Genomic DNA, 17,754 nt, shown 5'->3' with positions numbered 1-17,754 from the left:
CACGATGAAGAGTGGCTCCCACTTGCCACAACTAGAGATAGCCCTCGCACAGAAACGAAGACCCAACACGCAAAAATAAATAAATTAATTAATAATGAACCCCTTTACTAAGGCTTGGGCTCCATTGTTGTGGCAGCTTCCTGACTAATATGCATTGTAGGTGATAAGTTAAGGGCCCATTTTAGTTTTATTGTAAATGTTCCTGGGCCAAGGGCCACTGAGGCCAATTCTGAGCTTGCTCCCTGACTGTTTTGGTTCTGACCTTTATTTCCACTCTTTCACAGAAAGTGACAATATAATGTCATAGGTACAGATCTCTGTGTTAATATTCCAGAGCCCTGACACCAATTTCTCATTCTGAAGCTAGTTAATTGTTCTGTAGTATAATGGAGGAGATATAAGGTGAGGCTAATTAAGTACAAGAAATTATGGAGCCTGCTGGAATTCAAATGGTGGTTCCATCTCTTATTAGCTCTGTGACCTTGGACAAGTTACTTATCTATAAAATGGGGATGATTATAGTATATTATGCTTTTTCATATAGCATTTTTGTGGATTATATGAATACTTATACACAGGCATCCTAGAATAGTATGTGGCACAAAGTAAGGTACTTTGTAACTATTAGTTTTATTAGTATTGTTACTAAGCGTAGAGTCCCCACAGTGGAGACTCAGGGCACAGGGCTGATGGTGGGAGCTAAAAGCACCTAACTGTGGAATTAGGTACAGGTTGTTTGCTTTTGCAGAAGAAAATGGCAAACCAGGAAGGGAGACCAATGCTACTAGATCTGAGTTTGGAACTATAGAAACAAGAGAGTAACAGATCTTGTGACTCTAGTCTTGAGATCAGTTGTGTTTCATTTAAACTGCAGACTGGCAGAAAAAGCTCTGGTTAATAAGTATAGGGCTTTGCAAAGAGTCAAATGCTTCTGTACTACATATACTGACTCACTTAACAGAGAATCACTTTCAGTGACTTGTATAACTGAGAAGGTTTCACCTCGACTTTGGCACATAAATTGAGAAATTAGGACATGATTTAAAAATACAACAAATGAAACATGTACAGTATCCAACCCACCCTGCAAAAACATTTGATCTTCCCTGTTATATTTTGTAGTTTGATGCTATGTAATCTATCAGAATCTTATTAATCCCACTTACACAGGCAGCCATCTGGACCTTCTTTAAGCAAGACCAGACCAGTATACAACTAAAGTGATTGATGGACTCTGGAATTGATTAGTTGTTCTGTGAGACAAATGAACTGTTTTGGCAGAAAATACCAGAGGTCACTGCTGTGGTCAGACACAAGAGCCTGTAGAATTTTAAAGAGATGCTTTCATCATTGACTTATAAAGTTAAAATTTTTAAACCATAATAGAGTTTGAAAATATTTTAGAAATATTTTTTCACTGGTTGCTCTCTAGTCCTGATTATAAAATGGTAAACTGTTAAGTATAAAAAACTAGAATGAAAGCGATAATTTTATGCTTTAATTTTGTATTTTGGGTGAAAATATGAACTGAAATAAAAGTAGCATAAAAGCCAGTCACTTACACATAAATTGTACTCTAAAATTTTCCTGAAAGAGATGTGATTGGAGAAAAAGCTACAACATAGCTTTGGTTTACATGGTTTAATGTGACTAATAGAATCAAATAGTATAAAATTCCATTTAGTTATTTATTCAAAGCTTCACATTGTTAACAACCTGTTTTAAACAAATCTATTTAAGACTCTGAAACACCAAGAGTATGTATTACACATATTTTATATTTAAAAAGTTGAGTATTTGGATTTTTATGCTTTTAGTAGGCTGAGTCACTCTGGGATACTACTGTCCCATTGATACCACTGCCCTTAGCACCAAAAAGATTATCCTGCTTCCGTCCATCTGTTTGGCTGGTAGTAGTGAAATCCTTCCCTGTTTCACCTTGTTGCCTATGATCAACATTGTGTTAACACTTTGGTGATAGGTGATAAAATGGATGACATATGTCTTGTTACATTCTGGTTATTCTTTGAGGTCTGCACAAGTGTGTATAGGCAAGTGGGCAACTCCCCCTTGAGAATGTGACTGCTCAGAATGAACTTGAGTTATGGATTTATTCAGCCTGTAAAACCTCAGCTGGCATAAATAATTGAGAAAGCAAAGGTTTGTCTGTGGTGCATACCTCAGGGACTCATGGCTCCCTTCCTTCTCTCTACCTCCCTTTCTTATGAAAATGATCCCAGTTGCACTCCTAGATAATAACACACCAAGCAATTAAAAGCCATGGGTGGCTGGAGAGAGGAGAAAAGGTTTAGTTAATGAGCTTTTCCTCTTCCAGTGCCCATGAGAGCCTCAGGAATGACAGGGCGATTAAAGCGAAGAGATAATTATAGATTATGTGAAAATGGGTCCCTTGGGATGAGCAGGTCTTGACATAAACAATAACTGTTGTAAGAGTCTCCTGGCTCTCATATTCACCCTTTTCTTGCGTGCTTTATTTAGCTCCTGTGTGCTCAGCGTCATGATGCCAACCAAGCATATAGGCAAATCTACCTGTTTGCAGATCAACAGCCCTTTCTGAACAAGAGGTCATTCATCAACTAAAACCATCATCTTCTCTTCGTCTCTGCTTCTCTTCTTTCTTTGTCCTTTCGCATCATCCTTTTCCTCATTTTACCCCTCCTAATCTTTTCCTTCTCTCTTTCTTATATCCTTATCCGTATATAGTACCTATGAAATGCTAGGCACTTAGTCTTGTTTAAGTGTTTAGTGTGTGTCTGTGCGTGCATGCGTGCACGTGCAATTATAAAGACACATATGGTTATGGATATACTATGTTATAATAAAAGGTGGTTATATGTGTTACAGATAATATAAATGTTTCCTCCTATTAAAATGCTTTACAGATATATTTAAAGAAAGATATTTTAAAAGTGTTAGCAAAGATGTAAGTTTTGTGTGATAGACAAAGTCTTCTTCTTAATTCCCATTGAATTGTTACCAGCTATTCTCTCAATGCTGAAAGCAAGAAATTTTGGTTATTTCATTGCTTTTCAATTTATGAGGTCTTTGCTGATTGCATTGTATATATTAGTAAATGCTGGTGTTTATTAAAGTTTGAGTTCTGTGTGAGAAAGGCATTATTACATTAATTACATGTTTTTTTATTTTAAAATTTTTACCTATAAAATTTTATAGATTCATTAGATAAGTATTTTTAACAGTATTTCATGTAAAGTACGTCATTCCTAGGTCTATATGTCGTATTGGTCTTCTCTGTCTCTCACATCTCCTAACACATCAGAAATTCTGTTTCTTCATGTTCAAAATAATCCAAATTCATCTCCTTCTCATTATCACTGCTATCATGCCTTTTGCATTACCATCACTACTCTAAACAGCCATCTTCTCTTGGCCAGGACATTACAGAACGATTTGCAAACTGGATTCCTCACTTCCTTTTCTGTCTCCTCCCCAGATTTATAACTCAAATCTCATAGCACTTTCCTGCTTAAAATCCTGTAATGATTTCCCATAGCACTTAGGATAGAATTTTAAAATCCTTAACATGTCTTGCAGGGCCCCTCATTGTCTCATTTAATGCCAATTTCCCCCTCCCCACTTGTTCACTCTGTTCCAACCAACTGGCCTATTTTTATTTCCTTCAAGGTCCAATTAATATTTGTTAGGTAAATTGATGGAGAGTGTTATATGAATATGAAAAATGACTCCAGCTTAAAATATATGTTAAAATCTTAAGGTAATAGAAATGTCAGCTAATATATATTGACCATTTATTGTATGCTAGTAACTATACCACATATGTTATATATATTATTGCACTTAACCTTCAGAATGATCCTGTGAGATGTAGGTATTATTAATATCCCTGTTTTACAGATGAGGAAACTGAGACTCAAAGAGGTTAGGTTAATTGTCCAAGGTCACGTGGTTAGTAACTCTGCTCTTAACTGCTACACTGTACTGCTTCTGAGATATTTGAGGAATCATTGTAATCTCCAATTATTGAAATTGAATTTGATAGTTGTTATTATATTAATATAGTGAGTATCTTCAGTTTACATTTTTAATTAAATTTCTTTTCCATTTAGTGTTTTTAAAAATGTGCTTCACTGGTAAAATTAGAGACTGTAGTCTTTCATTTATCAATATACTGATGATGATGTTTCCCTTAGATTAATTGTTTTTATTGATTTTAGACTTACCTTAATGGTTGAGAATGTAACTCATCTCTGTAGCCAAGGGATTCTATAGATTTTTCTGATGTGGGCACTGGTTTTAGAGGGATTGATCAGAACTGAACTATGTTTTTTCTCATGGACATTTAGAGTATCAGAAATTTTCAATCGACTTTTTTAGAGTTAAGCAGGTTTTAACAGGTGAAAATGCATTTTTACTAACTAGTGTTTTTATAAATTATGCCTAAATAACTTTTCCAGTATAACAAGTTATCTACAAGAAGTACCTGGGGCATTGATCTTTCCTTTGTCATTGCTCGTTTGAAAAAATATGAGAAAAATATTTTAAAATGTAAGTGGTTTCATTTGAAGGGACCCTTATCAACATAAGTAAGATAGTAAATAGAACTTTTTATTTGAGGCTTTTAAGAATTTTATGGTCCTAGAACTAAATACACTACATATACAACCCAGTCTGAAAATAGTTATTACTTGGTGAAAAATGTTGCCATTACCACATAATAGGAAGTGGGAAAACCAACTGGTTATTTCCTATAACTGTCTGAAACCAAGTGCAGATATAGTAACACTCTGAGTGGGAAGATTGTGATTCAATATATATGAATTCTCTCAATCATTCACTTGTCCATTTGTCACTGTGTATTTGGAACCTACCTTATTACTTTACTGATTAAAACACCATTGGTTTTAGAACACCATTATTTAAATACCATTAAGAAAAAAAAGTCACTAATTAATTGTAAGATGCTGAAGGTTATAAGATCCATCAGAGATGTTAAAATATGAAAAAAATATGTGTTTACCAAGTTGGTAGTGAAATATGCCAACTTAGTAAACAATTTCTAGGTGTTTATTTGGTACCTAGGATTTCAAGAATTATTTTAAGAACAACTTAACAAACAACATAAAGCACTTTCTTAGTGCTTTGATCTCATTGCTAGGCTTCTCGAGCATTGTTACTGCTGAAGCAGTGTTTTGTCTCTTCTAGGACTTAGGACCAAAGTGTTTCAGAAAGGAGGTGCTATTTGTAAAATTTTACCTGAGGGTCATAGGATAGACTCTCATTTATGGTCTTTGATAAGATTGAGACTCAAAAACAGTGTTTTACAAGGTGATATTAACATCTAAACTTTTAATTAGATATTAATTAAAAGTGGAGATTTTTAATATGCTAAGTATGACAACTATGACTACTATTTAATCCTTAAGTTAGGAGTTGACTTTACCTGTTTTGCTCCTTACCCCAGCTTCCTTAAAAACCTTTGAGTAAGGGCTTCCCTGGTGGCGCAGTGGTTGAGTCTGCCTGCCAATGCAGGGGACACGGGTTCGTGCCCCAGTCCAGGAAGATCCCACATGCCGCAGAGCAGCTGGGCCCGTGAGCCATGGCCGCTGAGCCTGCGCATCTGGAGCCTGTGCTCCGCAACGGGAGAGGCCACAACAGTGAGAGGCCCACGAACCGCAAAAAAAAACAACAACAACAACAAAAAAACTTTGCGTAAGAATAGATTCTTTCAGGGAGAGAAACAGCTGTAAGTAAAATTAAAATATGCCTGTATTTTTTTTTATATTTGTAAATTAAAACATGCTTTTTTTTTAAATACAGAGGGTAGCTTAATTTTTTTGTAGACATTTTATCTCAACTTCTAAAATATTAATGGTTTATAGTCATATCAAAAATTATATAAAGATTTTATATGTGTATATATAAAATAAAGATTTTATATATATCTATACAGTTGATCCTTGAACAAGGTGCAGGTTAATCCAAGTATAACTTATAGTTGGCCCTCCATATCCACAGTTCCTCTGCATCCGTGGATTCAACCAACCATAGAACGTGTAGGACTATAGTATTTACTATTGAAAAATATCCACATATAAGTGGACCTGCACAGTTCAAACCTACATTGTTCAAAGGCCAACTGTATATCAAGGTTATATAAAAAAGAATCAACAATAGGCTTTGTGCTTTGTATCTGGCGTACATAGTAGGATGTTGGAAATCATAGTCAAATGAGATCAGTGAGATGATATCATTGTTTCCTAACATTGTATTTGAACAGAAGAGTAATAACCCTTTACCTTTCTGATTGACAACTTCTGGCCACACATCCAACAAATAAATCAGGAACTTAAATTCCTACAAAGAAGTAGTATTCACCAGCAGTACTGCTGAATTTTGTAAGACATGTGCAGGCTTTCATCCTTGAAAGATTGGCTCCTAAGGAGCTTCACAGAGTGGGTTTTTGGTGAATTTACCATACATCAGGGTCCATTCTTCAATCTCAAAGATCTAAATAAAAGGCACATAGATGACCAGACCCTCAGAAACAATGTAGCAGTAATAAAATTTATCTGAAACTGATGTGTAAACTAAATGGCTTATTTATTTACCAATATACATCTTTATAGTGATCCAAATGCTTTGATACCCTGTGTACCCTCAGTCTGAGTATTGAGGAACCCAGAAAGACAGTCAGGTGACCATTTGTGAATGTTAAATAGAGTGAGAGAAGGGGAATTATTTTTATTTATTTATTTATTTTTAATTTTTTTGCGGTACGCGGACCTCTCACTGTTGTGGCCTCTCCCGTTGCGGAGCACAGGCTCCAGACACGCAGGCTCAGCAGCCATGGCTCACGGGCCTAGCCGCTCCGCGGCATGTGGGATCTTCCCGGACCAGGGCACGAACCCATGTCCCCTGCATTGGCAGGCGGACTCTCAACCACTGCGCCATCAGGGAAGCCCAGGGGAATTATTTTTAGATTTGCTTTAGTCAAAGTCCTAATGATGCCTCTAGAACAGACTGTCTCCCAGCAGAGAAATAGCTCAGAATGCCTTTTTGCCTTCGATTAATTGTTTCTTTTGGGCAGTGTTCAAAATTGGCTTCACAGATTTTTGCTTCCTCCTATGGTTCATTGCTAACCATTGCTACCTCCTACTCATGGTAGTTGTCTCACTGTTTTGTTTTTTTAGATGTGTTAAGGTTAGTGTCTGAATCAAGTAGCTGTTCAGGTTATCTAGGAGACATTCTTTTCTCCTCTCATTAGTAGCTTTTATTTAGTTTGTTTAGCTAAATAAGAGGACAGTTTTACTACCCTTTACTCCAAGTTTTGGAAGGTGGATAAATATTCTGTTCCCCAAATAATTTGTTACTAACATTTGTTACTTACGTTATATGCAGTGTACCAAGGAGGTTCTTTGTGATCTGTAAACCTTTGCTGATGTAGTTCCTAAGAAAAATTTGGAAGACTATTTTCCCTTTTATATTTTTATGATAGCATCTAAAATTTTTATTTAAAAATTTAAATAATTGGGGGCTTCCCTGGTGGCGCAGTGGTTGAGAGTCCGCCTGCCGATGCAGGGGACACGGGTTCGTGCCCCGGTCCGGGAGGATCCCACATGCCGTGGAGTGGCTGGGCCCGTGAGCCATGGCCGCTGGGCCTGCGCGTCCGGAGCCTGTGCTCCGCAGCGGAGGAGGCCACAACAGTGAGAGGCCCGCGTACCGCAAAAAAAAAAAAAAAAAAAAAAAAAAAATTTAAATAATTGCAAAGGGCATAATTTCTGGCATTTTGTAAATGGAATTTTAAAATAAACATTACTGTTTTAGATATATCCAGTAGGATCTAAATACTATAATGTAATCCATTTTTAAAAACACATCAACATGTTACCATTGAGGGAAACTGGGAAAATACTACCAGCTCTCTGTATTATTTCTTACAACTGCACATGAAGTTTCAATTGTCTTGACATAGAAAGTTTAATTAAAATAAATAAAATTCTGATCTTGATTTTAAAATACAGAATAAGGTCTTTAATAGTTAGGAGTTTTACATCATTCCTTTTTCTCCTTTAATTCTTCTCCCACACAATTTTATTTTAAAGCAATAGACTTTTGTGTAGTCTTAGTACACTATCAATTCTTTGCAACAGAAATATGTATTAAGTTGGAATTGTTAAAATTTTAATTTTCTGTGATGCAGAGGCTTTAAGCATTAAATTTTTCTCATTTGAATTATAACTATTATTTCTATACCGCTGATCAACATTCATTATACATTTTGTTAAATAATTATTAAACATAAGTAAAATTTTATTGGAAATGTGTCTTAAAATTTTATTGGAAATGTGTCTTAATGTTCAAAATAGTTTATTTAACAGATGAATATTATTAGAATGAGACAGAGTTCAGCATCGTCTTTTTTTTTTATTTTATTTATTTTTGGCTGCGTTGGGTCTTCATTGCTGCACACGGGCTTTCTCTAGTTGTGGTGAGCGGGGGCTACTCTTCATTGTGAATGACACGGGCTTCTCATTGCAGTGGCTTCTCTTGTTGCGGCGCACGGGCTCTAGGCACGTGAGCTTCAGTAGTTGTGGCTCATGGGCTTCAGTAGTTGTGGCTCATGGGCTCTAGAGCGCAGGCTCAATATTTGTGGCGAACGGGCTTAGTTGCTCCGCGGCCTGTGGGATCTTCCAGACCAGGGATTGAACCCATGTCCCCTGCATTGGCAGGTGGGTTCTTAACCACTGCGCCACCAGGGAAGTCCTAGCATCAAGTCTTTTTTGTTTTATTTCACCTCTTCCATCCTCTAACCTTAGTTGTAGGAGGGCTTCCCAAAACCAGTTTTTCACCGAAATTGTCCCTTTATTTGGTACCGTGGACAATTTATATCTTGGGGAAGTACGGCCTGGGATTAATTTTTTTCCCCAAACCTTTCCTAGCACAATGAACTCTTGTATGACATGAGTTTGACCTGCGTGTGTTCACTTACATTTTTTCACAAAATATGTGCTACAGTACTACACAATCCACGGTTGATTGAATCCCCAGATACTGTGGGCTGACTGCAAAGTTAATTGGTGGATTAACTATTAACAGTTATTTTTGCCTGGGGGGGGGCAGTCCAAGGGTCAACTGTATATTAGTTAAACAGAATACTTTTAAGCAAAAGAGTAACAGATTTAATTAATAGTCATTTGCTAAATCTTAGTAAAGTCTTTTGGTTATGTTTCCTAGAAGTATACCATAGTATGGAGAGAGGTATGTGCTTTTCTTTTATGAACTAGTAGAATGGTTGAGCAGCGGGAATGTTGAAAAGGGGAATGGCAATGAAATATTTACCACAGGAACTTTTTCAGGTAGATCAATTTAGGAAAGAATGTGTTTATTTAGTTTAGCTGAAATTGATTCTCTTAAAATTTTCCATTCCTGCATATTCTTTTGGGTCTTTCTGTACCCCAAGAGCCCACAGGTGTACATTCTTTGATTTGAGGAATTTGTGGCATTTGTTTATATTTGTGTAAGTATTGGCTTACCCTTCTGTGTGTTTTCATTCATTCAATAAATACTTTTTCTTTGTCTATTTACTGGAATACTATTTTTATATCTGATTGCCAGTTGCTTGATAAATACATGAATTGCAGTATTTACTGAATGTGCCTATTAAATAGTTAGATTTCTGAGCTAGCCCCATAAATGTGTTTTTTAATTCTGTGAGGTAGATGAAAAGTAGTTAAATGGACTTTAGATGGCTTGCCATCTTTAGAGGGCTAACCCTCTGAAATAGTCTTTTGACAGGAAAATGCAGTCGTTGTAGAAAGTGATGCAGATAGCATTTTTAGGAGTGGGCAAGAATCTCTTCTTCCCGTGATTCTCATGAAAGACAGCTATACTTAAGCACCATCCCTCTCTTCCACAAGTGTGTGCCCTTATATTTCAAAAGAATTTCAAAGAAAGCCAGTGGTTTTTTCCATTCAGACAAATGTATTTTCTGTCAATTCTAGGCAATTCGGAGGAATCTAAAGAGAGTCCTGTGCTATGATAATATGGGACATTCTTGAGGGTAGCATCATGAAAATAATTCAGACTCATCTGTAGAGAGTGGATGTGATAATTTTGTCACTCACATTCATCAGAGAGCAGGAAAAAGATAACCGGGTAAGAATCAAAAGAGAAAGGAAGATAAAGTGAGAAGATGTAGAAGGGCACTAACATTTATTACGGCTCTTTTATATTTGGTAATGGTTGAATTTGTTTGCACCTGTTGTTTCATTTAAGTATAGATATACAGAGAAAAATTGCCTGTGGAAGACTGTATTAACTGGGAAATACAGAGGGGAAAAGACAGAATTTGATTTGTATATTGTACATAATCTTGTTGGGGGCAAGAAAGGAGATAACGGAAAGATGTTACTCCAGACGTTTCTCCATTTTGGCCACTAGGTGGTGACATTGTATAAAGACAGCTTGGTTGCTGGCAAGTAAGATAGTCAAACCTTGAAGTGGGGATAGATAACTATATTGAACAACTAAGCCCAAGATTATCACCTAATATTTTTTAATATTAGCCACACAGCTTTGCAGCACATTTGTGGTAACTTTTATTGACTTTCCCATATTATATTTAATTTACATTGTGTACCCTACCCTGAAGTATTTTATAAATACCTCTATGTGCCTAACATACTTAGCAATGATAAACTGCAGTTGAAAAGCAGGTATACAGATGAAAAAATGCCCCGACCTCCAAAAAATTCACATACCAAAACAAAATAATTGATATAAATGATACATATAAGAAACATTGAGAATATATTAAGCAATATAAACATTTTAAATAATACTGCTTATGGCATACATGTACATGCACATTTGGAATTAAGGAAAAAGGACCACACAGAAGATCTCTGAATTATTCTTGCATTTTACTGGGTATGGGTAACCTACATCCCAAGGATCCTCCATACTTTTCCTTTCTGTGCCCCACCACCAACTCCCCATTATTTTCAAATCCAAAACAATTGGTGAGTAGTGTATTTTTTATTATGACTTAAAATGACGCAATACTTTCTCTCACAGTTGAAGTTTCTGCCTCTTGAATTAGAGGGGTCTCTGTTATTGTATTGAAGGAAAATAGGTCCCTCTCTTTCCCAAGTCAGAATGCTGAATGCACTTTTTCATAGAAAGTATTTTTTGTGATAGTTAAATATAGCTAAAATACCATTATATGCAGACTTAATTTAAAAAATCAGACTTCTCCTTTCAGGGGTTTTGGCCTCAGACTTCACTATTTTCTTCCAGAATAAGTGATCTGAAAAAGCATTTTCTCTTTTGCAAATGAACATTTTCAAGAGACCCTATTTTTTTTTAAAACATGATTTTTTTCCTGGAAACTTAGCTCATTTTCTCCAGCTTGAAGCAGGCTGTTTCTCCTCTGTATTCTGATAGGCCTTTTTAAAGATCCAATTTTACCTTATGTTAATGGTATATAGATTTTTATCATCTCACCATACAGTACATGTATTGAATGCAAAGTTTCTTGCTTATCCTTATCATCTATTATCAACAGAATCTTGTCCAGTGCCTTGCATGTAGTAGGTGCTCAGTTAAATACATGACATGCATAAGGAAGGCTTAGACTGTTAATGCCAAAGTAGTGTGTTTTAAGTTAATTACTTCTGACTAGACAGGCTCCGGACACACAGGCTCAGCGGCCATGGCTCATGGGCCCAGCCGCTCCATGGCATGTGGGATCTTCCCGGACCAGGGCACAAACTCATGTCCCCTGCATCGGCAGGCGGACTCTCAACCACTGTGCCACCAGGGAAGCCCCCTAGAAATAACTTTTTATAGGGTATAAGGTATTGGCTTTTAAGATAGAAGGACTCCTATGGTCAGATGCTTTTTTTCTGATGAATGGAAGCTATGGCCTTACAGGTTGTAGAACATACTAGTTATAATGTTTGAAACTCAAATTGCATTGTTTTATGCCTGTTTAGAAAATGTAGAAGAGTTTCATTATTAATATTCCAAATTACTGATCTTTTGGGAATCACATATCCTTTTGAGAACCTCACTGAAGCTACCTCCCCCTTCCCCACCTACCCACTGCCAACACAGTCAGAAAAATGCATTATGCGTTTGCACAGATAATTCTGTATACTATTTTAGAGACCTCATGTTAAGAACTTCTGCTTTAGATTCTGGAAGAGACTACAGCTTACTAATTGAGATGTAGCTTGATATAATAGAAAAATGGACTATATGCAAAATCAGTTGATCTGAGTGAGTTCTAGCTCTTATTCTACCCTTGATAAATGTGATGCCATTTGATAGGTCATATAACCTCTCCTTACCTGTTTCTTTATCTGTGAAGTGAAGCAGCTGTTGGATAAGATTAAGTGAATTAGTACATTGATATGCTTAGAACAGTGCTGAGTACATACTGTGCTTCCTAGTCTTTATTTTTATTATCTCATGAAGGACTTCTGAATTTTGTGATGCTCTAATTATCTTTCCCTTAAGAAAATTACTTTGGTGTGTGTATATATACGTTCGTGTTGTGTGTGTAATTTCTTAAAAACTTGGATAGCAACCAACTTATCATTCTGTTATTCTGTAAGAGAAGTAGTAAGCTATGTCCTGATCTTTTGCTACCTCTATACAGGCAATAGTAAATGACCTTCTCACTGCAGTGCTACAGTTGAAAATTCTGAGTCAGATGATATATGTGCCTGTCAGTGTATCAAAGTAACTGGGGAGAAAAAGAGCACTGAGAAAATCTACTCAAGATGTTATATTAGTGTCCTAGTGTAACTTGTTAAAGCAGATGAAGCTCTTCTCTATAATTATAGTTGCTAGGAACTTTAGTCTTTTCAGAGATGGGATGTATTACGTCTTACTGAAAATCCACTATTGTTCATGTAAAATTCTTTATAAAAACAGATTCTATTAATGTTTGCAGCAAACAGATTGTATTAAAAATATGTAACTTTTATGTATTACCTAGTAAGACAGACACTCTCTTTTTTTTTTACTCTAATTAGGGAAGAAGACAAAAACATATTTGACTACTGCAGGGAAAACAACATTGACCATATAACCAAAGTCTTCAAATCAAAAAACGTGGATGTGAATATGAAAGATGAAGAGGTATGAAGAACATGCCCTGTTAATTATTTTCTTATGCTTTGTTGTTCTTCCCCAGTGCTTTTTTTCTACACAGCAGGCCTCTGAACTACAACTCAAACCACATTATGGTTAAGAGTATATCAGAATATCTAAATGAGATGGTGTCACCCAGTTAAGATACTTTCTGTGTCTGTATCCATCATATTTCTGTCCATTATAGAAGTTACTAGCTGAAACTTGTAGCAGGAAAATAACTTATATTTGTTCATGTTAAAGGGAGAGACTATTAACATATTTATGTGAAATCTATAGGTAATATTAAAATATTTATAAATAGCTTTAGTATCTTCTATCATTATACCTGAAACAAGTATATTGTCCTTTGCCCAGTAACTGTATTTCTAGAAACTGTCAAAATTTTGGTAAATCCAATCATTTAAATGCAGGCCTGCTATTTAAAGGGATCCTATACTAAATTATTTTGTAAAATATATTACTTATTAATTTATTTATTTTGTGAATAAAACTGTTCACACATTGAGCTTAAACTGTCCCTGAATTATAGTTGTTTAAAAAGGAGCAAAATTTATTAATCACTTTTAGTCATTTTTCTCATTCTTTGATAATGCAGTGAAGATAATCAAAATGACCAGAAGGTGGCAATTGTTAGGAAGAGGACATGCAGTGATCGTAGATGATCAACTTCTGTATGAATTGAGGGCTCTCTATACAGGTTAGCCCTTAATATTATCTCACTTTTAGGCAGCATCTTTCCTATAATATATTTTCAGTGACATCTGGAACTGAAAATGTAAGACTGTAATTCTGTAGTAAAGTTTGTTCTCCTATAAATAATGAAAGGAGTCAAGAAAGATGTCGCTAGAGAAAAGTGGAAGCCAGATTGTGAAACAGTAACACCGGCTCTTCTGATTCCCACTTGGGTTTTTTTTTGCCTTTCAGGATCAGAATACATTTTATTTTAGTCAGTCAGGCACAATTGCTTCTCTTGATTTTATTGTCGTTTTTAATGTTTGTGCTCATGAGTTAAGATTTTTATGAAGTTAATACATGTAGATCGTTCAAAGGAAATCAAATAGTACTATAAGTCTTACAACAAAAAATGTACTCCCTTATCTGCATCCTTCTCACATTTGATTCTAACTCCCTTGAGGCAAAAACTTTCAGTGCTTTTAGTTGTTTCATTTGCAATTTACCTACCTAATTCTAAATAATATACTTGTATCTCTTGATTTTCCAAGTCTAAACATTATTGATTTTCTTCTATTAGGATTTAGCTCTTTTACTCATCTTCCCCCTCTCTCTCCCCACCCTCTTAAAATAGTTATATCACAATTTTTAGTGTCAGTTTTCTGATTGCATCTCTGTTATATCAGTGTTTTTATTATTATTACAGATTATACTATAATTAATAATGTAATATAGTCAATTATGATTATAATGTAACTATATTATTATGACTATGTAAACACTGTTTGTTGCTGAGCTATGGACTGTACTATGTGTATTAGTCAGCTTTTGCTCTAGCAAAAACAAAACAAACAAAACCCCAAATTTCAGTGGCTAACAACATTTATTTCTTGCTCATATTTCAAAAGCCTTGGAACCAGTTGAGACTCTGCTGGCTTCTACTAGCCTTGTTTGTGCTCAGTTCATCTCGATTTCATATGTCTTCTCATTCTAAGATCTAATCCCAATGGATAGACCCTATATGGGGCAGACAATAAAGGCAGACAGAACCAGACCCCACAAATACATTTAAAGCTTTCCTTGGATGTAGCATGTGTCACATCTACTCACATTCCTTTGTCTAAAACAAGTCACAAGGCCAAGCCCCAGGTCACTATAGTAGGAAGTCTGCTCTGATTGCAGGGAAGCAAGGCAAGGGTGGAAAGGGAATGAATAAATTATATAATTATGAATAATGCAATCTACATACCATGGTACAACATTTTGTTTTTCTTTTTTTCTTTTTTTTTTTTTTTGCGGTACGCGGGCCTCTCACTGTTGTGGCTTCTCCCGTTGCGGAGCACAGGCTCCGGACGCGCAGGCTCAGCGCCCAGCCGCTCTGCGGCACGTGGGATCCTCCCGGACTGGGGCACGAGCCCGTGTCCCCTGCTTCGGCAGGCGAACTCTCAACCACTGCGCCACCAGGGAAGCCCGACATTTTGTTTTTCTTAAGGTTAATAATGGCCTCTTTTTTTTTTCTTGGTTTTCTATGTTCCTATTGCAATTCTTTCCTCAAATTGCCCAGTAGAGGTCTTCCCTGTTCAGTCAAGCACATCAGATAATCAATCCCATGTTTTTTTTAGCAATATCCCTCTGGAACCCTCCTTCCTTCTTCATCTCTAAACTGGACTGGTTGTTCTCTAGGCCTCTTGCATAGATGTCATTCTGGGATTATGCTTTACCACTGTCTTTGGAATTCTCTTCCCCCTTTTCCTGGATTTTTCTGTTTTCTGGATCCCAGGTCTTCATCTTTTATTGTTTACTTCTGTGTTTTGATGGAGTGTCTCCTCCAGTAGCGTCCTCTTTTATTTATTTCCTGGTTTTGAAGGAGCATTTCCTTTAGTAGCTTCCTGGGTAAATGTTTTGAGATCTTCCTTGTTGAAAATGTTTCTATCAGAGCTCCATATGCTCAGTAAAGACTTGATGAACTATGAGTGAATGAATGATTGAATGAATGAATAAGCAGAAGCAGCATAGTATAATGGTGATGAGCTGGACTACCTGGGTCTGAGTGCTAGCACTGTCACTTCCTGGCTATATGACCTTCGTCAAGTTTATTCTGTCTCAGTTTCCTAATGTGTAAAATGGGAATAATAATAGTACCTGTGTCAGAATTGTTTTGAGTATTATATATAAGGCACTCAAACAGTACCTGAAACACACATGCCAAGCACTCAAATGTTAGCTGTCTTGATTATCCTTAGAGAATAATATGAATGAAGGATGATGATATAATGAAGAAATGAAGAAACCACAACTTTTTTTGGTAAAGACTTTTTTTTTTTAAGAGCAGAGCAGTTTTAGGTTTTATAATAAATTTGAGAGGAAGGTACAGAGATTTCCCTTCCCATAAGACCCAACATTATTAACATGGTATTTTTTTTTTTAAACCAAGGATGAACCTACATTGAGATATCATTATCATCCAAAGTCCATAATTTACTTTAGGGTTCCTCTTGGTGTTGTATATTCTATGTATTTGGACAAATGTGTAATGAAATATTCATCATTACAGTATCATACAGACTCTTTTCACTGCCCTAAAAATCCGATGTGCTCTGAATATTCATATCCCCCACTCCCCTGGCAACCACTGACCTTTTGGTTATCTCCATAGTTTTGCCTTTTCCAGAAGACCATATAGTTGGAATCGTGCAGTATGTAGTCTTTTCAGATTGGCTTCTTTCACTTAGTAATATGCATTTGAGTTTCCTCCATATCCTCTGATGGCTTGAGAGCTCATTTCCTTTCAGCACCGAATAATATTCCATTGTCTAGACGTACCACAGTTTATTTATCCATTCACCTCTTGAGGATTTTTCTTGGTTGCCTCTGAGTATTGGCAATTATGAATAAAGCTGCTATAAACATCCATGGGCACGTTTTGTGTAGACGTAAGTTTTCAGTTCCTTTGGGTAAATAACAAAGAGTACAATTTGTAGATGATGTGGTAAGAGTGTGTTTAGTTTATTAAGAAACCACCAAATTGTCTTCCAAAATGGCTGTGCCATCTTGTATTCCTACCATCCATGAATGATGCTCTTTTGTTAGGTACATACACGTTAAGAATAGTTACATGTTCTTGGAGAATTGACCTCTTTATCATTATGTAATACCCTTCTTTATCCCTCATAACTTTACTTACTTTGAAGTTTGCTCTGACTGAAATTAATATAGCTAATCCTGTTTTCCTATTGTGTGTTAGCATGGTATTTTTTTGTCCATCCATTTACTTTTAATCTATATGTGCCTATATATTTCAAGTAGGTTTTTTATAGACAGCATATTGTTGGGTTGTGGTTTTTTTTTTTTTTTTTTGCGGTATGTGGGCCTCTCACTGCTGTGGCCTCTCCCGTTGCGGAGCACAGGCTCCAGACGCGCAGGCTCAGCGGCCATGGCTCACGGGCCCAGCCGCTCCGCAGCATGTGGGATCTTCCCGGACCGGGGCACGAACCCGTGTCCCCTGCATCGGCAGGCGGACTCTCAACCACTGCGCCACCAGGGAAGCCGCCCTGGGTTGTGTTTTTGATCCACTCTGACAATCTGTCTTTCAATTGGTACACTTAGGCCATTGACATTCAAAGTGATTACTAATATAGTTGGCTTAATATTTACCATCTTTGTTACTGTTTTCTATATGTTGCCCTTATTCTTTATTCCTGTTTTTGTCTTCCACTCTTTTTCTGCCTTTTGTGGTTTTAATTGAGCATTTAATATGATTCCATTTTCCTTCCTTTCTTAGCATATCAGTTATGCTTTTTTTTGACCTTTTATAGTGGTTGTCCTAGAGTTTGCAATATACATTTATAACTAATCTAAGTCCACTTTCAAATAACATGATACCATCATGGGTAGCATGAGTGCCTTATAAAAACA

At 36.3% G+C, this 17,754-nt stretch overlaps 1 protein-coding gene across 5 annotated transcripts in view; it reads left to right on the top strand.

The window, feature by feature from the left end:
• ACBD6 (acyl-CoA binding domain containing 6) overlaps positions 1 to 17,754 on the top strand; it is a 227,947-nt gene that overhangs the window by 62,843 nt on the left and 147,350 nt on the right. For 3 of the 5 annotated variants that reach the window (XR_014014367.1, XM_081223490.1, XM_081223491.1), the window contains exon 5: positions 13,047 to 13,152. The exons of the other annotated variants lie outside the window; for them this stretch is intronic. Coding sequence is in view for 2 of the 3 variants with exons in the window: in XM_081223490.1 (XP_081079616.1) it covers positions 13,047 to 13,152 (106 nt within the window). In the remaining variant the exon portion in view is untranslated. The remainder of the gene's footprint in view (positions 1 to 13,046; positions 13,153 to 17,754) is intronic. 5 annotated transcript variants of the gene reach the window in all.

This window comes from Mesoplodon bidens (assembly GCF_964165515.1).
Source record: "Mesoplodon bidens genome assembly, chromosome: 2".
Taxonomy (NCBI): Eukaryota; Metazoa; Chordata; class Mammalia; order Artiodactyla; family Ziphiidae; genus Mesoplodon; species Mesoplodon bidens.
This window is presented reverse-complemented; position numbering and strand designations above follow the sequence as displayed.